This window comes from Stegostoma tigrinum, chromosome 11 (genome assembly GCF_030684315.1).
Source record: "Stegostoma tigrinum isolate sSteTig4 chromosome 11, sSteTig4.hap1, whole genome shotgun sequence".
Classification (NCBI taxonomy): Eukaryota; Metazoa; Chordata; class Chondrichthyes; order Orectolobiformes; family Stegostomatidae; genus Stegostoma; species Stegostoma tigrinum.
In genome coordinates, this window is record NC_081364.1 from 62139827 (window position 1) to 62165139 (window position 25313).

General features: G+C 42.5%; 1 protein-coding gene across 5 annotated transcripts in view; it reads left to right on the forward strand.

Annotated features, from left to right (window-relative positions):
• Positions 1-24069, forward strand: part of dag1 (dystroglycan 1) — a 93360-nt gene extending 69291 nt beyond the window's left edge. For all 5 annotated transcript variants that reach the window (XM_048547597.2, XM_048547598.2, XM_048547596.2 and 2 more), the window contains one exon: positions 20049-24069. In XM_048547597.2, the coding sequence (XP_048403554.1) occupies positions 20049-22442 (2394 nt within the window). In that variant the 3' untranslated portion in view covers positions 22443-24069. The remainder of the gene's footprint in view (positions 1-20048) is intronic.
• Positions 24070-25313: the final 1244 nt, after the last annotated feature.

The window sequence follows — 25313 nt, forward strand, 5'->3', positions numbered from 1 at the left end:
GGATGTTCAAAAAGAACAGAATATTGGGAGAATATTTTTGAGGCAGTAAAGCTTTGTGTTGGGATGATGATTGTAGAGTAGGGTGTGGCTTTGAGTGGCCTGCCAAGAAAAGGAATGGTGATAGCTCTGAAGGTTTATGCTGACTGAAAGACACATTAATGCCAACAAGCATTGTAATTGAGGACATTCATGAGATTTGATGGGGAGAATTGAATGAGTGAATGTTAAGATGTACAGGTAAAATTTGCTTGCTGAAAGAGTGAATCTGAAGTTAGGATCAAGGGCTAGGTTGGATGAAAGATGTGTGAGGAGCTAGGAGTTCAGAATTGTTTGAGGCTACTCTAGTCTGAGGGGCGTATGGTTAGGCGTAGCTGGTGAAGAACATACTTGTAGGCCTCATAAGGACTGCGAAGCTTCCAACATGTGTCCCCTCAGTACCCATCTGTAGTGGCCGTGACCTGGCATAAAGTACCTGTCTTATGGGCAGTAACCAATGAGACTGTTTCTCTTAAGAATCAATTGTGGGGGTAGGAGATTGGAATTGACCTAAACTTCAACGTTTATTGTACAAAGTTAATGCAGGCTAGAAACATAAAATGACATCTTCATTTGAATGGTGGTGGTGTGAAAGTATATATTGAGTGAGAGAAATGCAGCATAGCTGTGAGCTAGGATGCAACTGATCTAGGCAGTAGATGTTTGGTGGTGGGCTTTGAACCTTTCTGTCCTCGCCCCGGTCCCACAATAACAAGTTGATTCTTGTGACCTCCATCTTTTTCAGATGCTGCTAGAAAATTAATTTAACTTTCTTTTTAGAACATAGAACATTACAGCACAGAACAGGCCCTTCAGCCCACGATGTTGTGCCAACCATTGATCCTCGTGTATGCACCCTCAAATTTCTGTGACCATATGCATGTCCAGCAGCCTCTTAAATGACCCCATTTTTGTGCCTTATATCACGTTTGGTCTTGTCTACTTTACACTCTGACATCATCTCTCTTTCCATCCTGACCCTGTTTGTAATTACTGTGTCCAATTTGAAATCCGTTGTTAACAGCTGCCTTTTTTTGGTCTGTGTATCTTCTCTGCAACCCCCCCCCCCAAAAAAAAACAGGCAGCATGATTTAACACGGGCAGGGTGGGATGTTGAGTTTGGTGAGGGAGAAGAATTCTTGCGAAGCATTCAGATCAAACGTAGGCTTTCCACCTACACCAGTTCATTTAACAGGCTAGGTTGTTAAACTTACAAAACTTTTCCAAGTATCCCATGTTTTTAAAAAAAACAAACGTTTAGCATTCACACACCCTTCAGCTTCCAAATGAAACAATGACTGACATCCCAAACTCTCATTCTGCTTCATGTTTCACTTGCTTTTTAATATTTCTCTCCTGTTTGACCTCCACTGCCAGCAGACTTTATTACAGGTGATTTATTTATTATGATTTCCACATGAACTGGCAGCCGTTCACCTGAAATGTGTTGCGTTCAAATATAAGGCTTCATAGTTTAGACTCGTCCTCCCTTCACCGCATGAACAACTTAAACACTACTGGGGATCACTGGCTGCTGACTGTGTGGGGAAATGGTTGAGCTTTACCCTCCCCCTCTAGCTGATCTGAATTGGGGCACTACTCTACAGGCTCTGATTGGATTACTCAAATAAACAAATTGCACATTATTACAAGAGCGCCTGTATCAACTTCTGGAGGCGGTAATACTATGAAAATCGAGGTGAAATGTTAAGAGAAACACATCACAGTTGTGAACTGCAATGTAATTGTTGTACACAGCAGATGTTTTGAATCTTTTCTGTCCACACCCTGCTCCGTCAAACCAAGTTAATGCCACTGAGCTCCATTCCTAGAGCAAACAGAGCAGCTCTTTTTCAGACTCAGTTGCTGAGGGCACTTAAAAATCTTTAATTATCCTTTGTGTTATATGTAACTTTGTTCTGTGTATTGACTGCAATGTGGCACATCTCCCTGCTCTCCCTATCTCCTCATGAAATACTTTTGAAGTATAGTCACTATTGTAATGTCGGAAACATTCCAGCACTGCAAGCTTACTGAATCCGTTATTTTGGCACAGAAGCCCATTGCCTTTACTAACTTTGAGGAAATCACCTAATGTCATTCTCCCATAACATTCTTTTCAAAAATCAATTGAATTCTTTTTTGAATGCCTCAATTCAGTTTGCACCCACCACACTCCCATACAGCATGTTTCAGACTTTAACCACTTGGCAGTTAAAAGGCTTTAGTGTTTAGTGTTGCTTGTTTTGCAGATTTCACACTGTCTTATTCGTCTGTCACTCAGACAGTAGTGTGGTACCAATACAGGAGCAGGAGTAGACCATTCGGCCTGTTCCACTACTGACCTCATAATTGGTTTCAGTGATGTTAGTTAATTGGGGGCATGGGAGTAATAATGATCAGGACTGAGGACAGAACTCCTCTGCAGTTCTTCATTATACTCCCTGGATTCTTTCCTATCCAGCCAGACAGGACCTCTGTTCAATGTCTCATCTGAAGGACAGAACTCAGTAACAAGCTGAAATATTAGCTTTAATTCAAATTCTTCAGTCTAGAGTACATTTTGAGATCTACACGAACCTCTGGGCCATGTGAGCCAAATCAGACACTGTACAAATTGTGGGTTTGAAGGTGACACCATCCTTCTCTGTTTAGTGAAGTACCACATGGCGAAGTATATTTAACCTTGGAGCTATCTTTGTCCTTATATTAAATGTGACATGCCTACTGGGTTTGCAGTACTGCTGATTAGTAAATGTTGGCAGCGGCTCGTGTTTATGAAGTTCATAGAGGACCTAACTATAACTTCTTCCTCATAAGGGCTGCCACTTTGGTGCTGTTGCCAGTTACTGTATTTAAAAACAGTTGACTTCTGACAGATTGGTGCTGAGCTCTGATTGACATGTTGAACAGTACGAAGTGAATTAAAGTGAGCTCCTTTTGAGAATAGAAAGCCCTCTGCTTCAGTGGACTTTCTCATAACCTGGTGAGGTCCCCCTCCTTTCTGAGCTCTGGAAAGGAGCAGTGTTGGATTTGTTGTGATTTCCTGCAAGTAGTCTATAGATTCTTGTCCAGGTGACCAGGACAAGTAGAACTAAAGCAAAGAGTTGCTATTCCTGTGAGAATGGCACTGCACAGCAACTCTTTAGGAATTGACATAATTCTGGGAAGATGAAAAACAAGGAACAGTGATGCTGTGAGAGGAGACGCTCCTAATTGTGAGTTTGAGTTATGATGAAGCATCCTTCCTATTAGGATAGGGAATAGAGCCACAAGAAGGAATCCTATATGGATACACTGCACATTCTGAAGGACAATTCATTAGTCAAAGAACATTTGCTTCTACATAATCTATTCCTGCTATAACCAATTACAACTATAATCCATTCCTCATTAACAGTGTTTTCATGGAGAGACTTGTCTAATGGTAAAGTTCGTGGGCTCCAGTATATCTATGGTACCTGTTAAATACAAATGATAGCGCTTTCACTGCATATAAAATGTGCTCTTAAAATTACAAGTGCTACAGATTCTGTCTTTCCAGGTTTTGATTGTATTTGAAGTGAACACTTTAGACTGAATAACACCGAATTGAGATCACCACTTGCAACTACAAGATCCATGATGAAAAACAATGGCAAATTAAATTGAAAACAGTTGAAAATTAGGTGTGAATTGCTGCCTGCAGAAAGTGAAAATTACAATGAAATAGTTACAAAGTTGAGGGAAACATGTCTGTAGCTATCGAGCTAGACATGCTCAACTGTTATGTGGAAGGAGTTGACATGTTAAGCTATCAAACCAGAGTGTACTGTTGGATTATCAACTTGTTTTGTTGAGCCATATGAAAAACTGCACTTTAGCCATGCATTTACTTTGCAGTTAGTCTAAACCTAACCAACAGCAGTAGCTACTACGTGCCTTTGTTTGCCTTTCCTCTTTTGCCTTTAATCTCTGAAGGTGGATTCAGTATTTAGTTGCGACTATGAACAACATCAGTATGGCAATATTGTAATTTTTTTAATCTTCCCAACAGTGAAGGAGAACTTCCAGTCCACCACGTCAGTGGTGAACAAGCTAATTAGGTCTATAATCCTTTGCTTTATCTCTAATCCTGCAAATGGTTCCTGTTGTTTTCAGGAATCTACCCAGCATCTCTTTGCAAGTTTCTATTGAATTTCTTTCCACTGCCATGTGACAAATAAGTGTGATGGCAATAAACAATTAGTTTTTGAAAGGTTTCAGTCACCAGACCGTAAAGAGAAATTAATAGGAAAACAAATATTGTTCTGAGTTTTTTGAAATGTGTGGAATTGTACTTGACTGCTCTCAAGCTAATTATTTTTCAATACCCAGCATTGAACATTTTGCACAATGTGAGTTGTGTTGAACTTTATTTAAAGATTAAGCACTCTTTAATAATGTTTCCCTTTCTGGAAGATTAAGATTTTGCCCAGTGAATTTCATCAAGTAGAAGTTGTATATTTGTAGCTTCTATCAGGATTTCTTATAATGCTTTATGACCAGTGATGTAGTTTTTATACACGTTCACTATTATAATGGGTCTAGTGAGATGAGGTAGCTTATGTAAACAGAAAAACATGAAGGAAAGATAAAAGATATGTTGACAGGGTTGAAAGTTGAGGGTGGGCGTAAACTCACATGGCCCATACATAGAGATAATGGGAACTGCAGATGCTGGAGAATCCAAGATAATAAAATGTGAGGCTGGATGAACACAGCAGGCCAAGCAGCATCTCAGGAGCACAAAAGCTGACGTTTTGGGCCTAGACCCTTCATTCATCCAGCATCTGCAGTTCCCATTATCTCTGACAAGCCCCCTCTCTGATGAAGGGTCTAGGCCCGAAACGTCAGCTTTTGTGCTCCTGAGATGCTGCTTGGCCTGCTGTGTTCATTTTATTATCATGGCCCATAATACTCTGGGCCACATGACCTGATTCTTCACTAAGAGGATTTCCACAAATCATGGAAATCCATACACCACAAGTAACAAATAGTAGAAACTGCAGATGCTGGAGAATCTGAGATAACAAGGTGTAGAGCTGGATGAACACAGCAGGCCAGACAGCATCGGAGAAGCAGGAAGGCTGACATTTCGGGCCTACACCCTTCAGGAAAAGTTTCTGAAGAAGAAGGGTGTAGGCCTGAAATGTCAGCCTTCCTGCTTCTCTGCTGTTTGTCCTGCTGTGTTTGTCCAGCTCTACACCTTGATACCACAAGTAACATATTGGTACATTAAGTGTATTCACTTATGTGACCCTGAAACTGTTCTGACAAAGTCAGACCAGGCTCAAAATGTTAACTTGTTTTTTTTCCCTCCACAGAAGCTACCAGACCCGCTGAGTTTCTCCAGCGCTTTGTTTTTATTTTGGGTTTCCACATGGAGATCGAGACTGCAGAATTTAAAGCAGGAAGCTGACTGCCAGCTTCTCCAGAGAAGACTAGAGATGCACAATAAATGCAGACCCACCCACTTCCCATGAAATGAATGTAAAAATCTGCAATATTTTGCTTTTACTTTGCTTATGCTTGTACTGTTCCCATAGCACCAAAAATGCCCTGTACAAAAATGGAGTCTGCAAAGTAAAAGTAGTGTGAATGGGCCATGTGAGGTCAGCAGCATTTCCAAGTGCCCCTGTGGTACTTTACAGTAGAAACATTTAAAAAAGGGCAGGATTAGGCCATTTGACCCTTCCAGTGTACTTAAATGTGATTCATGTCAGTACCCTGTTCCCATGTCCTCCCCATACCCTCTGATCCCTTTAACTCTGAGAGCTATATTTAACTCCTTTAAAATCATTTAATGTTCAGGCCTCAACTGCTTTCTGTGGCAGACAATTTCATAGGCTCACAACTCACTGGGTAAAGAAATTTGTCTTCACCAATTCTAAATGGCCTACTCCATATCCTTAAACTGTTAACTACTGGCATTCAGTTTTAGCTGAAAGAATTTGCATTTACGTGGGACATTTTGTCACCTTTTGGGCATCTAAAGTATTGACAAGATCTTTTGCAATTGCTTTTTTGTAAGCCAGTGAAGCTTTTAATGTCTCATTGCTTTGACTTTGAATCCTACATTAGGTCAGACGTGCATTTTTAATAGAATATTCATAGAATATTAGCATCGCTGGCCAGGCCAGCATTTATTAACAGCCCTTGGGGCAATTACGGGCAGTTGAGTCATCGCATACTAGATGTGAAGAGATTCCGGTGGTCTTTTGGGCTTTCTGGAGAGGGCTGAATAAGATGTGTTTTTGTGGGGAGATATGTGACGGCTAGAGGGCAGCGTGGGCGAGCCTGCTTTTTTATAAACTGACTAGCAAGAGACAACAGCAGCATGCCATATAGAAGTATCCCAATTTCTGATTTTTTTTTAAAATTTTGCCTGAAAAGTTAGGCAGTGCCAGGACCCAAAGCAATGCATGAACCCACTTCAGGAGCTCCCTTACCCCTCATTGCAAGAGAAACAGCCCATTCAGCCCAACTGGACTTTATCCTCCTCCTAAGATTTTGTCCTAATGCTACATTTCTGACTGGCTTCTGTATCTCTCTCTCTCCTACTTTTGTGTTGAATTATTGATCCAGCTTATTAAACTTTAATGTGGTCTTTGCTATAGTCACTAACTCTGGTTCTGCTTTCCACACCCGCAATCCTCTGCATGAAGAGAAAAGTCTTTGTACCAAATCTCTTGCATTTAATCTTGTGCCTTTTTGTCCCCTCATTCTAGACCACTCATTTGTTGGAAATAGTCTCCTATATAACCTGCCCCATCCTGGGCCTGGGTGCCAGTGATTTCTCAGTCTATCTAAATGAGTGAACAATACAATTTGTGCATTTACCAGGCTGTACCTTCCCAGAGAGAGAAGGGAGGAGACAAACAGCCATTCGTCCTGTTAGTGGCTTGATCCCAGCTGAATGCTTATTAGCAGATTCATTTGGGGAAGTACCTTGTTATTTGTTCAGTGCAAACAGATATTTCTCCAGTGTTGGAGGTTCAGATTGAAAGATTAAATCTACATCAACAATAAGATTGCATGTATTTGTTTAATTATTTATTCCATTTTAGAATCTTCTGTAATTTTAAAAAAAGCTAAAGTTGAACAATTGCAAAAACATTGAATATATATCCATACCAAAAATTTGCGGCATTCTCTTAGGTCAATTTTGGCATACATTTTATAGTTAGTCACTTTAAACTGCAGACTCCATATCATTGTTTTGATAGAACAGCCTCCTTTATGCAAGACTCACCCTAAAACTCTTTGCCCTATGACCCAAGACCATTAAACGTCAGAATAGAGTGGATACCAAGTTAATGAATGCTAGAACCTTTCGGATGAAATACAGCTCAAAACATTTAATTGGAGTAAGATCCTAACTATGGGTTGTATGTTGACAAAGGAAGGTGGTAAATGATGGAATGACGTGGTTTATTTCTGTGGTAAATGATGGAATGACGTGGTTTGTTTCTGTTGCAGCAAAATATCCTTGATAATCTTGATTATTGTTTGAGTGTGTAGTGTTAAAGTTTAATAAACAACAGGGTTTGACTGTATTTAAGAATTCACTCTTGGTATATAGACACAGTACAGACATTGCCCATATTAATTCATTTTCATAATATCAGCTCAATTTAACACTAGCTGAGTTAGAACATAATTCGAATGACCCCTCTGCCCTGCACTGTTCCTTGTTAGTCTTCCATGTCTTAAGAGCCTTCAACTTAATTAACTTTGCGCTTTTCAGTATGTTGTTTATGTAGTGTTTGACTTGCACCCTCCAGAAGTATCTATGAAAAGGGCAGTCCAAAAGTGTTCTTTGTCCTTTATGGTTAGACTTAAATGCTACAGCACAGTGTGTTCCTTCATTGACTGGTCAGAATCCTGAACTCTCTCCCTGCAAGTACTCTGGTCGTACATTCACCACATGGACTGCTGTTGTTCATGAACAAGATTCCAGGACAACCAGAGAAGGGCAGAAAATGCCATCTCTTCCATTGACCTCCATTTCCCTAGAATTAAAACCTTTTAAAGTCCATTGCTGTCCTTTATCATTGTGTTCTTCTCTGTGCATTATATACAATAATCTGTCAAGGCCATCCATTTCAAATAACAGTTGTAGTTCTTTCATCAGGCAGAATTTGGAGCTTTGCATATTCAGCGTATTTGTTGGCAAAATTAGGCCACTGTAGGGTGCAATAATTTAATACATTGCCAATTTACCTCCGGAAATGTTGGCTTGAATTTAACTCAAACTGAGTGGGTAAATGTTTTATGGCTGTACAGATTGAGTTATGACCACTGTCAATCAAGCTGCAATCTTTTTTGAGATGTTCTACTTTTCCTTACCTTGTCCACCTCCCCTTCCTGCCTGTAATGAAGCCACTGACTGGATGTTTAACAGCGTGGACTAATCACTGCCCGCTCTTTTAGGCATATTATTTCTTGCATCTGCAATTCTCTCCCCCCTCAAGCTTTTGTTAAGGGCATGTGAATATGAAATGGTGCTAGGTAAATGTATTTGATTTGCAAGTTGACCATAATCTAATTGAATGGTGAGCCATTCACGGGGACTATTCTCGACCATGTTTGCATAGGAAGATAGTACGAGTAAAGAAATTTGCAGTTCACATGTGGACCTTTTAAATTTATTGGCTTGAATTAATTTCCTAAGTTTTAACACACTATTGAATTCGCTAAACATAATGAAGTTCTGCAGGCTCTGTCCACTGTTTGAGCTTGTTGATGAGCTTATTTGTTGTGTTTTAAAATGTTTCATTTCTTTAATCATCAATTCCTGGCAAAACTGTTTTCTCATCACCAGCCTGCTTGCTGTATCACATGTTTGAGTAAATAAAATCGGGCCCTTCTGTAGCACCACAAAGCTTGCTGTGAAACCTGTTCTCATATGCAGGCCAAAGTATGCAACCATTAACCTGTTTGCACAGCCAGTTTGGCTTCGATTTTTATGTTCACACAACAAATCAAGGCCAAGTGTCAATATTACTATTCAGAAGATATTGGATTGCTTTATTTCCTAGTTGTTAGCCTTTCATTAATACCTTTGACTCAATGGGAAATAATGTTTAAAGAATGAGAAAATAAAAAGAATAGGCAACAGAAGGAGGACTTATTTGACTTTTCTGGCCACCTCCTTGCACCAGATGTGCAAAGTCTGCACTGCAGTGGATTCTAACCAACAGTTTTATTTCCTGAGAAGTAGAGTAACCTTGGATGACAATACCATGAAAGTAAATATTTTCAAATTACCTTGTGATCCCCAAAGTGATTAGTCCAACCCCTGGAAATCCAGTTAACATTGCAAACCACAATACCAAGTGCTGCCCCTTCCAAATAACACTTGCATGCTGAAAATGTTATAGAAGTTGTACAATGTTTTTGATCAGTTGTACCCCTGGAGTTCCAAGTTGGCTCAGTTGGCATTGTCCTCCATGGGGTGGCACAGTGGCTCAGGTGGTTAGCACTGCTGCCTCACAGCACTAGGGACCAGGCTGAATGGATTCCACACTGTAGGTATTCTATGAAAATCATGGGTTTAAATGTTGTTGTGGTGCCTTCAGCACCTAATGTGGATTGACCTTGCTGTGCAGTGCTGACGAAGTTCTGCACTGTTAGGGAAAAAGCTAACTGATGCTGGAAATCAGAAAAATAAAACCAATTGCCGGAAAAACTCACTAGGTCATAGAATCATTACACTGTGGAAGCAGGCCACGTGGACCCTCTTAAGAGCATCCCATCCAGACCCAGTCCCCTACCTTGACCCTGCAACCCTGCATTTCCCATGGAAAGGCCACCTAGCCTGCACGTCCCAGGATGTTACAGGGCAATTTAGTGTGCCTAACCTGCGCGTCTTTGGACAGAGAGGAAGCCCTACCCCCCCCCCCCCCCCCCCCCCCCGCCCCCCCGCCACACAGAGAACTCCACACAAACAGTCGACAAGGATTGAATCAAACCAAACCTGAGTCCCTGATGTTGAGGCAGCACTGGACCACCGTGCTGCCCTCTGGTCTGGCAATTATGACTTCACCTGACGAAGGAGCAGTGCTCCGAAAGCTTGTGATTTCAAATAATCCACTTGGACCATAACCTGATGTTGTAACTTCTGACTTTGTCCATCCCAGTCCAACACCAGCACTGCTACATCATGTTTACCAAGTCAAAGGACAACGGCAGTAGGTCGATGAGAACATCAGCAACTCCAAGCTCCCAACCAAATCTTTCTCACTGACCTGGGGCATGTAAGGAATAACATTGAGTCACAGATTACAGCAGTTCAAAATGAGCTACCATCACCTTATTAAAGAGCAATTTGAGAGGTTCCTGACTTGCCAGGGATACCTAGTTCTCAAAAATGCGTTAAAGCATCAATCCGATTCAACTATCGAAGAAAGCCAGGTAATGTGAAAGTTTTCTTTTTTTAAAGAAAGGCTATGTACGACTTCTCTTACCAGGATGCATGAATAGTTAACCATGTCTCTCAGCTGAAGTAGGGTGCTGAAAACAATAGTGTTCATAATGCTAGTACAGATAATATCATTGGTTTCAACACAGACTGGGAATTGATCACGGGATCATCTGATTTGTATGCCTCATACAACACCAGACAGTTCAATGCACTAAGCAAGGGCCAGGCCTCTCTTTTTCAATCCAGTAAAAACAAGTTCCATTCTGGCACTTGTCTTTGCAATCTGGAGTTTTTCCCTCGGCATCTGAGTCAATGTGCTACATTGGCCTGAACTTGTGCCAGTGTCTCAGTGCTCTTCAGAAGGTGGTAAATTCTGAGCTACTCAGTATTCCAAATCAGTTCTTATCAATCAAGGATCTAAAATGGCCTGAAATTTGATTGGATTGAATGCCCTTGCAATGTACCTCATGACCTGGATTTGATGAGTGGTCAGTAATCACACTTAAAACATTTTCTGCCTTTGATTAAATACTGCAAGGTAGCTCCCATTTTTTTTGTACCCAGATTTCTTTCTGGCTTCCGAACATTCTATTCCCCTGGCTGAGTGGGCAAGAGTTAATGATCTATATAGGCTAAATGATCTAACTTTTGAATTACTCAGTAACAGCCAGGGCAAGAAATGATGTGATATAATTAACCACAGGGTCCAAAGATTCTGGACGGGTAACACAGATGGGATTACTGATGCTAATTTGCTGCCTTGTCTCTTCCCCTCTTTGCCTTCAAATGTCTATTCCCTTCCACAGCACCATTACCACCACCAACCACCACTTGAGCTGAAGATCGTTCCCTACTAATCACTATTGCCTACTTCTAATGGAGGTTTACATGGCCTTGAGCAAATGAATTTGCTTACCTTGTTCTCCCAAAAATGCTGGTTTTTGGGAGGTGCTGTTAAGGAAGCTTTGGCAATTTGCTACAGCGCATTCTATGTGTAGAACACGACAGCTTTAGTGCATTGTCTTTAGAGCTGTGTTGATCTACATGGTCAGGATTGGCAACTTGTCCTGTTTGAGGAAGGCACATCAAGTCTGGCTGTGACTGATCAGTCAGAATGAACCCTGGAAAATAGTGCCAGCACAGCGATTGACCATTCATTAGTTGCTGTCATGAGGCTGAGAAAGCAATAGAAGCTTTTGAATGGATTCCACCTTTTGAAATGAAGTTAGGGGTTAGAAATTCAGGGAATAGTCGAAAAGACAAGTCTTGAAGTTACTTTTTGAAGGGATTGGGAAAATAATGCTGTTGAACATACAGAGAAGCCAGGAGTATTATCCCTGCAGTGTTGTTGAGGAATAGGAAATATCTGGTTTCCTGGAGTAGCGTGGAAGTGATCACATGGTGCTGGCAAGGATTGCACTGATGGGACAAGGCAAGGCTACCATCTAAAATGAAGGTCTGGATGAGGATAGTGGCAGAAGGGGTGTAAAGCAAATGGAAATCAGCCAGTCCTGGTGATGAACTGAGATCAGGATTTTTCATAATTGCAACAGGTGAATAAGTTGGTGCAGTTGAGGAAGGATCCATCCGTGCCGTCACTAGCCATCATTGGGACCATTTACTTCTACCTTCATAGGCCCAAAACATCAGCCTTCCAGCCCCTCTGATGCTGTTTGGCCTGCTGTGTTCATCCAACTCTACACGTTATTTTCTGTTGTTTGTACACTGATCCATACCCAAGTATTACTTCACTTATCACCTGTATGCCCACTGACCTATATTGACTCCAGTCCATCGACTCATTGAACTTTAGAATTGTCTTCCTTGTATTCTGTTGTATCCATGGCCTCATTCAACCTTTTTTTCTGTAAACTAAAGCTCTGTAACCATGCAGTGTTCCTCCAGCTCAGGCCTGTTGTCTATCACTAGCTTCTACTCAACCTCTGGTGGCAGTGCCTTCAGCCACCTAGACCCCAAGTTCCAGAATACTTTCCTGACCTCACCCTTCCTTTTCCACTTCACCTTCCTTTTAAGAAACTCCTTCTTAAATGATCTGTCACTCCGCTTTGGTCACCACCCGATGTTTCGTCTCCTTTTGACTTGGTATCAGTTTTTGCCTCGTCATGATTCTATGCTTCCGAGACACACATGCACACTGCTGTTGATGCAGATGAGGTTCATTCACACCAGTATTAAGCAGAAATGTTATGATGCTCTGGATGTGAGTTTGCTCGCTGAGCTGGAAGGTTCATTTTCAGAAGTTTCATCACCATTCTAGGTAACATCATGAGTGAGCCTCCGACGAAGCGCTGGTGTTATGTCCCGCTTTCTATTTATCTGGTTAGGTTTCCTTGGGTTGGTGATGTCATTTCCTGTTCTTTTTCTCAGGGGGATGGTAGATTGATTTGGAGCCAATGTGTTTGATGATGGAGTTCTGGTTGGAATGCCATGCTTCTAGGAATTCTCGTGTGTGTCTCCGTTTGGCTTGTCCTAGGATGGATGTGTTGTCCCAAACAGAGACACACACGAGAATTCCTAGAAGCATGGCATTCCAACCGGAACTCCATCATCAAACACATTGATTTGGAGCCAATCTACCATCCCCCTGAGAAAAAGAACAGGAAATGACATCACCAACCCAAGGAAACCTAACCAGATAAATAGAAAGCGGGACATAACACCAGCGCTTCGTCGGAGGCTCACTGATGATGTTACCTAGAATGGTGATGAAATGTCTGAAAACGAACCTTCCAGCTCAGCGAGCAAACTCACATCCAGAACCTCAACCTGAGCTACAAATCTTATCATGTTATGATGTATTTAGCTTCTTTTTGTATCAGCCTGTGCCCTGTGTATTTAGAAATATGCAGGACTATTACTTATTCGGAAGCATTTCCTCCTTTACCTTCCAATAACCAGTTTGTGCGGCAGCCATGTTCCTAGTCTCAGCACTCCAACGGTAGAGAAACCTCTAGTGCCTGACACCATGCCCATTCTCTTCTCCACCCACCCAAACTCTGTGCTCCGTGTAGATGCACAGGTAGGATTTGTTATTGTAAAATGATGTTCGCCCTCGGTAGATGGTTTGTGGGATGGATCTCCAAGTTCATGATGCAGTCTGCAGACTACAAGGTGTTTCAAATCCAGATTTTAATTCTCCTTGGACCTTGACTGCACTCCTCGGGCCCCCTCACCCCTGCCCCACCACTATCACCACCACTAGACAAAAAAAAAGTCGTTCTATAATTGCTAATCCTGCTGGGGGAAGAAAAAAAACTGGCTTGATGAGAAGTTGAGGGGGATGGGTTAAAAGTGCTGCTGTCAGCATGTTGGATGGTAACTGTTAGACAGTATTCCTAGCAGATGTTAAATACTTTATTAGCTGTCTTTCTTGCACTGTCTGTGTGGAATTAAAGTAGACCTAGCTGCAATGAAAAGTGGGTCATCCCTTCCTCATCCCCTATGCACAAAGGGCCATTTGTAAAAGATGCAGAGTTTGCCGCCAGGATCATATTTGGTTCCTGCGATCTAGCACAATTTTGAATCACTTGTGCCCTGATGAAATGGAGCTGGTGCTGGTGCTAGGCTTTTATCAGGCTTACAAGTATGTTTTTATTAACTGAGCCTCTCACGGGTTAAAGTGACCAGCCTGTCATCTATGATACCCAGCTTCAGTTCCAGTTTAGATTGGAGCAAAAGTCCACCAACTGTAAGGGGTTGAGATGAACGACAAGGGCCCACAGCACGAAACTGCCCTAGACTTGTCACTCAGTTGTCACTCTCCTAATGAGAGACCATAGAATGGTTGTCAGAGGAGATTAAATAACACTGCACTGATGTGTTTGAGACTTGGGCAGAATGCAGAAGGGCTTTCTTTGTACCTCCCCACTTTATACCCAAACCTGGGAGCTTTTGGAAGATGCCCCAGAGATTGGAAATGAGAAAGTGTTCGCCTTTGCAGCACAGCTAGAGGAAGAGGCTTACCCTTGTATTGTTCTCTTCGTAGACAACCCAAAGCAGCCAGGTAGGTACTTCTGAGGTGCAGTCACGGCTATAAAGTGGGACATGCAGTAGCCAGTTTGCATACAGTAAGCTCCTGCTGTCAGTAATGAAATAAGTGATCAGATCTGATTTTCTTTTTTTCCCCAGTGGTGTTCATTGAGGGATAAATATTGGCCAGGACATGCTCCTGTTCCACTTCAAAACAGTTTGTTGGAATATTGTATGCTCAGCTGTGGATCCCAATTGCACCACTGTTTAATTGATTATCCAATAGCCATGCAGCATCCCCTCAGAATCTTGGAATGCCAGCTTAAAATAATGTCCGATTAAGCATCCTTGGTTATGGTTGTGTGGTTCATGCAGCTTGCTTCAAACTGGTGTTCCTGTAGTACAGGTATTTCTGCTATTATATGTAGTTCTTTAACATAAATTGACCGTAATACAATTGAATAGGGATGCTATTTGGATAATGTGAATTTTCTTATATACAGTACATTTTTTCCTCTCTATATTTCAGTTTTCCTATAATGTGATTTTCCATAGCACAAGAGCACACAAGAACGCAACTATCATTATAGGAGAACAACCTTTGTTCCATTCTGACACTGACCACTGGTCTCTCTCTATCTAATGCTAAGTTGCACCTGATACTGCTGAAGGAGTATCGTATACCAACAGTCAGAACTCTAGACCACTTCACCCAAAGCTGGTGTAGTTGGTCTTTGGGCATTCCAGGACTGTTGGTGCTGCACCGTATGGGTAAGTGGAGAACAAATATTGGATAACAACGTGAACTAGTATTAAAGATTTGGAAGGTTAGGAGGCGTCTAGGCACAGTAGGCAGTCTGCAATTACAGTCCTGTTGTCCCTTCTGCATATATTAGGGCTTTACCATTTTGTGGAGTTAATATTCTTTAACTCTTCCTTCTTCTCAATTGTCAGTTTTCAGCCTTTGAAAAATGACAGTGGGGCTCAGTCTCTGTCTTATTTTCGCTCTCGCTGTCATGCAATGACACCATTCATGCTTATCCTCACCTAACTTGCATAAATATAAATCAGCATCCATTTCGGATGAAAGCAAAACTCTTAAGTGTTTGAAAATACATTTTCAGAAAGGAAGAGGTGGTATGTGATTTGAGAGGCTGCAAAGGAAAATTATGGAGTTAAACAGACTCTGATCCCTCTGGCGGGGTTGCTGATGGAGAAGTACCTGACTGTGGCCCATTTATGTGTGAAGCTGTCCTGCTCTTGTACCTGTATTGGCAAGTTTATCCGTTGAGCAGAAGATTTTTTTGTGAAATGCATTCCCTCCCTTCTCTGTTCAGTGGTCCGATCAGAAGTGAGAGCACTGCGGTGAGCACTGAGGGAGAGGGGGTCAGATGGTGTTTGCATTCCTACTCTCAATCCAGCAGAGGATCACCTAGGATTTATAGAACTTTATTACAGTGCAGGTCCAAGCCTTTTAGGCTAGGGAAGGGTTGGGGGGGATGGGGGTGGAATTAGGCATGACATCAATATTTCCTTTAATGCAGAGGTCTACAATCTGTGCTCCTGAACCCTGTCGATTCAGGAACATGTTTGCACTTGTATTCATATTCATTTGTTTTGTTTGAATGCTTGTGCAGGAGGTTTGAGAAGTTTCACTTGTAGTTTGGTTCTCTTTTAGATTCTAAATCAAATCCTCCCAGGACTTTCAAGACAGTAATGCATCACCTTTTGTAAACTTGATGGAAACTTGACTTTAAACATGTCATTGGTGACTGAGGAGCAGGTGGTCGCCATTCAGCTCAGTGACTGCCTCACCCCACACATTGTGACTGATTTGTATTTGTGGTTGAATATTTTTAAGGAACATTGATCCTTTAAGGGGTTGAAAGGTAGGTCATAATATGGGTTGGAGATTGCAGACAGGTCAGCTGTGATCTTATTGAATGGTGTAGCAGGCGCGAGGGATTGAATGGTTTCAGTTTGTAGGTCCATAAATAGATTGAAAAGACCCCTGACACGGGGTCTCTTCCATTTTTGTCAGTTTTGTTAACTTTAAGGAAATTGCAGGTTTTCATTTGTGACCAATTACTTTTGGGGAAGCCTCAAATCCGTTTGTTAAAATAACATCCCCGGTGTAGTAACTAATTTGTGTTTTCTGTGTATGCGCGACATCTAATAATAAACCCCACAGAGCAAAGAGCCATGGAACCAGTCAAGAAGCTTACTATCCAGTGTTCACGTACATTGAGTATGTGAGAAGGTAATGTGAGGTAATGTAAGGTAATGTGAGAAGGAAATAGCTGTATGGCTGAAGCTAGGCCTAGGACTTTTCTGATGCCTTTGCCATTTTTCAAAACGTCGGATTTTGGTTCACTTATTGAAGTTGGTCATAAGAAAGTAAACAATAGGACTATAATACAGGAAGAACTTGCATCTATAAAATGGCTTTCATGCCCCTGAGTAAACCAGGTTACAAAATTGACAGTATTGTTTTGAGTATTGATTTAAGTGATAAATACCAGAGTCTGTGGTGATCTCTCCTGCTCTTTACACTAATGCCATGAGATCTTTCCCTCTGAATGGGAGTTGACATTGACCTGGAAAAAGCCCCCTCTAACACTGCAGCACTAACACTGCAATGAAGTGACAGCCTGGACTTTTCCCCCTTGTGTCCCTGGACTAGGACTGCAGCCCACAATCATCTGACTTAAAATAATCAGGTATATATTTGTCGAATATGCCAAAAAGGAAGTATGTATGACCTCACCACTAGGCTTTTATATGGTAATTTTCCTATAATCTAACACCAAAAACAATAGCTGGTTCTAGCAGGCCTTTGGAATTCTAAACAAATTTAATGATCGAAACAGTCCATACCTTAAGTTGACCTTAGCTAATGGTTTTTAGTTTCTACAACTGTCAGCTAAACTCAAATTCAAATTAAATAGCAAAGCAAACATTCTTTTTAATGTGGCTTGGCAGCTCCCTCAAGCTTCTGGTCTCTGAGGCAACTAAATAAATCTTTGTCCAAGTTTGGGTTGAATTACACTGGTGGTGGGGCATGATTCTGAATGCTACTGACTTTTAAACATGTCATTTGTATTACAAAGTGAATTAAAGCAACTGGTCCAAGATTATAAATTGTGCTTCGTTCCTATCAATTATACCGTAGTATTCTGAATGAGATCGAGGAAGATGTTCCCATTTTAGCAATTGTTGTAACTAACAACAAGCACTACCTAGCACCCTAAGAATTGGAAGCAAGAAATCCATATTTATAGAGGGTGGCAAGTTTGACCCTTCTGTCCACAGATCCAGTAGTCTTGCATTTTTAACAGAAAATAATGGAGCAGACAGGATGAAGATCTGTACACAAAATAACACGAATACAAAGTATTACAGAATAGATTTGGAAGAGGAAGATGCTGCCCAATAAAAATCTATTTCATTGAGCATATTATAGCGAAAATATAAAGTTGCTTTCCCATTGGAAACATTAATTTTAAGCTTTCAGATAACTTATGGCAAAAGTTCCGCATGAAAGGCTTCTAATTAAGCTAAATAGAAAATCAAAATATGGAATTGGATGACAGGACTGATGTACAAGCTTCAGGCTCTGACCGAATTACTTTAAATTTCTAGAAAAGGCTGAAAACAGAACAGAAGCAAAACAGCAGGATTTACAGTTTAACTACTCAAAACTGTAAAATCAGTTTCTGCTAAATCGTTAGCTCAATTTTTACATTTTCTTTGGGCAACCTTGGGTACATACTGGTCTGTTCGAGGCTTGAATGCATAGTGCGGTGTGGCAGTCCAGTGCAGTGTTGGGAAAATTCAGTATCACTGGTGTCGTCATCCTCTTTTTGTATCTCATTTGATCAGATGGAGATCAAAGATCCCATGATGACATTTTGATGGAAAGTGGGAAATTCTGTCTGTCTTCCTCCCTCATCTGTTCCTTCCTGTATCACCTCTGCCAACTTCCCAACCATCCCACACCAAATATTTTCTCTCTCCTTCCCCCTCACCTGCACAGATCCTATTTATACATACCAGTGGAGGAAAGCTCTAATTATTCAGATTTGGTAAATTGAGGTAATCTGAGATGAGCCATAATAACTTGCTGTTTAACTCCCGCTAAAATCTTGGGTAGGAAAATGGAAATTGTAGTATGTGAGGTGCCTGCCAAGTTAGGCCTTGAAATATTGATCTGTATTGTACAGACTCATCACTGCCTTTGATTGCTATATTAGGGATGTGTGTATTCAAACTATAAGGTGGACTGCTGTTTAAAGAAGTATATTGCTTTTCTTTTTTATTTTGAAATTCATTCATCAAATAGAATTGAATACCAATGGGGAAGTTGGTTAGGAATACAAGTCTGTGATAAGTAATCGTCACTTTCCAAACCACATGCCGTAGAGTCCCTACAGTGTGGAAGCAGGCCATTCAGTCTATAAAATCTCCACCAACCCTCCAAACGGCATACCACCCAGACATCCATCCTATCCCTGTAACCCTGCAATTCCCGTAAGTGACCCACCTAGCCTACACATCCCTGAACACCACAGGCCATTTAGCATGGCCAATCCATCCAACCTGCACATCTTTGGCCTGTGGGAGGTAACCGGAGCGCACAAGCAGGCATTGGGAAAATGTGCAAACTCCGCACAGTTGCCCGAGGATGTATTTGAACCTGGGTCCCTGGTGCTGTGAATCACTGTGTCACCCTCTTTGTCAGTGTGGTGCAGCATTTAAAGCAGCTAAAATACTGAAAGTGTCAAGATCAAGCTTGCAGTTGTGAGCATTGAGGTGTGGTACTGGAGGCGTGGATGTGCAAGTTCTGGTATACTGGAGGGGTTGTGCTGGTGGAGAAGAGAACTAGGGTAACAGCTAATGCTGGATCCCACCATTAAGGAAGATCTAGTTCAAGTAATGGCTTTTGTGGATAAGTGTTCTCCTTTTTTATTTAGACTTTTCCTAACTTATGCCTGTTGTCTTGTGCCAGATTAAATATGATGGAGTCTTGCAAATCAGTGTTTTCCTCCTTGCAGCTTTAAATTTAAAGGAAAGTTTTATCACTTTTGAGTAATTTGGTGAATTCTTCTAATTCTACTGTTGAGTGTGCAAATTTCCTCACTGCTTCAAACCAAAAACAGAAGAGGTCATTCCAGCAGGATACTGTCTCACCTGAGAAAGGCATTAGTGTAGCGCAACACTTGCAAATCCATGAAGCAGATCTGAAGGAGCCCTCAGGGGAGTAGGGTTGTGCCCTGGTAACTGTGAACATGTTAATATTTATAAAGCTGGTTTCTGGAATTAATAACATCTGTTGCTTGTTGAGTAAAAATATCTTGGCTGTTCATTGATGCCATTGAAAGCCCTCTTGAGCCAGATGTTACTAAATGGTGCCTTCTGCCAAATTGGGAGAGTGGGGAAAAATGAATCTGGCCTCTTAATTGTATCTGTTTGAAACCTTGAAAGTAATGAATGGGCTTTTATCCCTGTGTGCTGAGATTTGGTATGAAAATGCTGTGTGAAAAACAGTAAACCAGTATCTATCTTCTCTCTCTAGATGACGGAGTCTGGGAAGGACACACTGCCCTCATGGCTGCATTGGGACCCAGTGAGTCATTCACTTCAGGGGCTCCCATTGGACACTGACAGAGGGGTCCACTATATCTCAGCCACTGCCCTGGAGGTGGCTGCGAATGGAAGCTTTGTGCCTTTTGCTGAAGATGTCTTCTCCATTGAAGTTCTTCCAGATGACCCATTAGACAGCACTCCCCTCGCTGTGTCATCGCAGTTAGTCAATGAGGTCACACCATCAGTCTGTGGACCAGAGGAACCTCTCACCATTTTGACTGTGATCCTTGATGCTGATCTCACCAAGATGACAGCCAAGCAACGCATTGGGCTGTTGGAACAAATGCGCAAGTTTGCGGAGGTGGGACTCCATCAGATGAAGCTTGTTCCAGTTGTCAACAACCGCCTGTTCGACATGTCTGCCTTCATGGCTGGACCTGGGAATGCCAAGAAGGTCGTGGAGAATGGGGCTTTGGTGTCCTGGAAGATTGGATGCTTCTTAAATCAGAACAACGTCCCTGATATCAGCAGTGTGGAGGTTCCGGCCAAGGAGGGCACCATGTCAGCTCAGCTTGGCTATCCTGTTGTAGGGTGGCACATTGCCAACAAGAAGCTGCAGGTGACAAAGAGAGTGCGAAGGCAAATAAATCTCACTCCAACACCTGTCATTGTTGCACTTCCACCGACAACTGCTGTCAGGGAACCTCCCAGTCACATAGTCCCAACACCCACCTCCCCAATTATTGCGCCCACTACAGACAGAGTGGCACCACCAATCAGGAAACCATTAATAAGTAGACCAGTTAAAACAGTCAGACCAAAAGATACAATTACTCACACACCCACTTTGGGTCCTGTGCAACCAACCAGGGTGTTAGAAAAGTCTAGTACAACCATCCCTGGTCAGATTGAACCGACTGTGACAAGGCCCGGTTACGTTGAGCCCACCGCTGTGCCCTCTCCTCACACGACCAAGAAACCACGGGTTACTACTTTGAAGCCACAAGTTACAACTCCAACGACAGTTACCACCAGCACCAAGCTGAAGGGACGAACCAAGGCACCGCGGGTCACAAGCAAACCATCCACCAAACTGCGCACCACCTCACCGCCCACCAGGCGTACGACCAGCCCTGTCCATGCCACCAAGCCCTTCCGACAGCCTTTCGGTGACAATCGGCCGCCCAAGCTCACAAACCATATTGACCGTGTCGACTCGTGGGTGGGAACTTACTTTGAGGTCAAGATCCCATCTGATACTTTCTATGATGATGAGGATGGCACCACTGACAAGCTGCAGCTGACTCTAAAACTCAGGGAGCAGCAGACCCTGCCTGAGAACTCGTGGGTCAAGTTCAATGGCACCAGCCAGCTGCTGTACGGTTTGCCGGACAGTGGGCATGAAGGAAAGCATGAGTACTTCATGCACGCTGCTGACAAGGGTGGCCTGACAGCCGTCGATGCCTTCGAGGTCCATGTGCACAGTCGACCTCACAATGGCAAGTCAAGCGCCAAGTTTGCTGCTCGGTTTCACGGGGATCACAAGAAGGTGGCCAATGACGTCAACAAAAAAATCCAGCTGATCAAGAAGCTGGCGTACGCGTTTGGCGACCGCAACAGCAGCACAGTTACCCTGCACAGCATCTCGAAGGGCTCTGTTGTGGTCGAGTGGACTAACAACACACTGCCCCTTGAGCCCTGCCCCAAGGAGCAGATTCAGTCCTTGAGCAGGCGCATTGCGGACAGCAATGGCAAACCTAACCAGGTCTTCACGGCCACCATGGAGCCGGAGTTTTCCCCCATCAATGTGTCTGTCTCTGGCACGGGCAGCTGCAAGAACATCCAGTTTGTGCCAGCAGTTCCATTCTCCGAGCCACCCATCCAGCCCACAGTGTTGGTGGCCGCAGGCGAGGGGCCATCAAGGACCAGCAACGATGACGTGTATCTGCACACGGTCATCCCGGCAGTGGTCGTAGCTGCCATCCTGCTCATTGCGGGCATCATCGCCATGATCTGCTACCGCAAGAAGCGGAAAGGGAAGCTCACCATCGAGGACCAAGCTACCTTCATCAAGAAAGGTGTTCCCATCATTTTCGCAGATGAACTTGATGACTCGAAACCTCCCCCTTCGTCCAGTGTCCCACTAATCCTTCAGGAGGAGAAGCCCCCTCTTCCTCCTCCAGAGTATCCCAGCCAGTCCAGTCACGAGGCTATCCCCTTGGGCCAGGATCTGATTGGTGAATACACCCCTCTGAGAGAGGAGGATCCTAATGCACCGCCCTACCAGCCCCCACCACCCTTCACAGCGCCAATGGAAGGTAAAGGCTGCCGTCCAAAGAACATGACCCCATACAGATCCCCACCACCTTACGTCCCACCCTAATACTCAGAGGAGCCTGGAAGCCCCATGCCCCCACCCTGCCCTCCCCTTTCCACACCAGTGCTGTCTGTAGGGAATGGAAGCCTGCCATCATTTTCAATTTTCTGAGCACCGGGTTTGTTTTTTTGGAAGCAAATAATGCTGATGTTTCACTGCAGCCCCCAGCGCTGTTGTTCTCCTCCCTGAATTGACAGGATGGTCTCCACCAGTCAGCATTGTTACCTTGATCTTTTCTGTACATTGATATCGCAGGCTTCAGAACATTTGTTTTAAAATGCTAAAGAGACCACGGGCAGCACTGGGAGGATGTTTGATACGGTTTGCCTTTAACACTAATTGTACTGTTTTCTATTCACGTGTCTAGCAACGGAAGTATAACAAAAAGTAGCCTAATGTAAATGTCAGAGACTGTACTGAAATCAGTTTGTTTTACATTTAATCCACTGTACCTAAACTTCTAGTTTTGGCCATGTTGATTATTTTGAGGTAGAACTTTTCTCTGCTCTGGCTTTTGGGACACCTCGTCAACTTTCATTTTGCTTGTTATCGTTTCTTGCTGTCTGCCCTCAGTCACTGGTTCTCTAAGTTTCTTTTTAATGTCATCAGTTCTTTCACGCTGTTTGGTGCCGAACACACTTACAAAATTGTCCAACGCGTCATTGGACTGTGTGGTGCTGCACAACTCTCGCATTGCACCCTCTGCCTCTTCATGCTCAAGTTTGGTATTCTGTCCATCGTCTCTGCTGCCTTGCACATTTTCTTTACCTGTCTCTGTTCTTCCTTTTTTTATTTTGCCCCCCCCCCCCCCCCCTTCCCTTGTGCATCCCCTTTTTTTTTTGCTCCTTTGCGCCCCCTCCCCCTCAAATTTGTGTGGTTAATATAAAGTTACTCGCTTGCCGGGTGGTCCTCCTCCCATTTCAGCTTGGCTGCAGACGTACAGGGGTCTTAAGGTAGGTTATATTCTAGTCAGCCAGAAATGATTAAAATAAAAAATTCAATCTAATTTTTTTACTAAATTTTTGATACAGCCTCGATCCTTTTATTAAAAGCATACCGCAATTTGTAAACGCTTGGCTTCTTAGGAATTGTTGAAATGAAATTGGGTTTGATTTTTTTCCCTTTTTTCCTCTATCTGTCTCTCCCTCCCTCCCTCTCATAGATCACCTTAAATTTTAATTTAGAGGGGTTTTTAAGAAAAAGTTTTACTGCTTTTATTTTTAAAGATGATTATTCTCACAGGATATTATGTAGGTGTGATGTCTGCCACACACTTTACTGGACTGAACCACAAAGAGATGGTATTTGGAACTTGGACTCAAAAAAAAAACCATTGCAATAAATGTGTGCTGCGCTAGCATGGGTGGTCAAGCTCTGGAGCTGGCATAATGCACACGCCATGGGATCTTGAAGCCATAATAGAACATGGTGCACATACCCCATGTGTGCTTCGATCTGCAGTGGCCAGGAGAGAACTGATTCATCCATCACCACGGTGATTGGCGGGCAAATCAAACGGAATAATGCATTATTAGCGATTTTACTTTTTACAGTTATTAGTAAACATTTTATTTATGCCACTAGGCACTGTATGTTGGAAGTCTTGTATTAAAATGTGTTTTCACCAAACTGATTTTCTTTTTTCTTGTAGTTTTTGCCTCGTGTCATGTGTGTGTGTGTATGTAATTGTGTGTAATGGCGGGGGGGGGTGGTGTTAGGCAATTCATGTGCTAGGCACTGGCATTTCCCTTGGAGTTGAATCTAGCCAAGACTGATGATATGAAATTTTCTTCCGTACTAAGCCACTGTGCTTGCTTTTATCACTCAGTTGGAGGTAGAGCAGGACTGCAGTAAACGGGGTGTGTTCAAAAAGCACACTACAGAAATAAATGTATGAACTGCAGCAAACAGGACTCATTGCTGATATTACAGCAATCTCCTGATTCATAAAGAAGAAAAAAGCAGGGGCATATGACCAGAAATGTATGGTGAGTGGAGACTAGGTTCACCATAAGTGCTTAAGTCAATGCTAGTGTGATCACAAGATGTAACCAATGGGGAAATTATCCAATCATAATCCGTCCTGGCTGAGACAGTAATATATAGTCATGTTATGTCATTTGGGACCCAAATGCAAAAGTATTGGACATCTCAACCTAGCATGTAATGTAAGCAAGTCAACCGCACAGCAGTGTTACATTTATACATGCTCATTCATTGAAAGTTTTCTTAGGTATGGTGCAAGTGACCCACCTCATTCTTGTACCTCGTGCATTCCATTGAAATAAATGTGTTGACTGGCATACACTGTGTTGACTGGCATACACCATGTTGATTTAGAGAAAAGGCAAAAACATTTTAAATTTTATTCTGTTGTGATCAGTATTGCCTGGATGTTTCCCTATGATTACTTCTCATCTGCTCTGGTTCATTGGCCATTGCAAGATTTGTCCATTCTCTGCCTCTAATAAGAAAATGTCCTGTGTGTATTATTTTTTAAAAAACCCTTTTTTTGTAAGAATAGGAACTGCCAATGCTGGAGAATCTGAGATAACGCAGTGTAAAGTTGGATGAACACAGCAGGCCAAGCAGCATCAGAAGTTTGGCGTTTTGGGTGGAGTGCCTTCTTCAGAAAAATGAAGAAACTTGACCCGAAACGTCAAACTTTTCTGCTCCTCTGATGCTGCTTGACCTGATGTGTTCATCCAGCTTCACACTGTGTTATCTATTTTTTTCTTTGACCTCATTAGCCCCTGCTGAGATGCCAGACCCAAAGTTGAACAAAGTGCTCTAAATGGTCTCTGACTGTAACTCTACACAGCTGTAAAACAGCATCCATGCCTTTTGATATTGCATTAGCCATTGATTTTTTTTGTA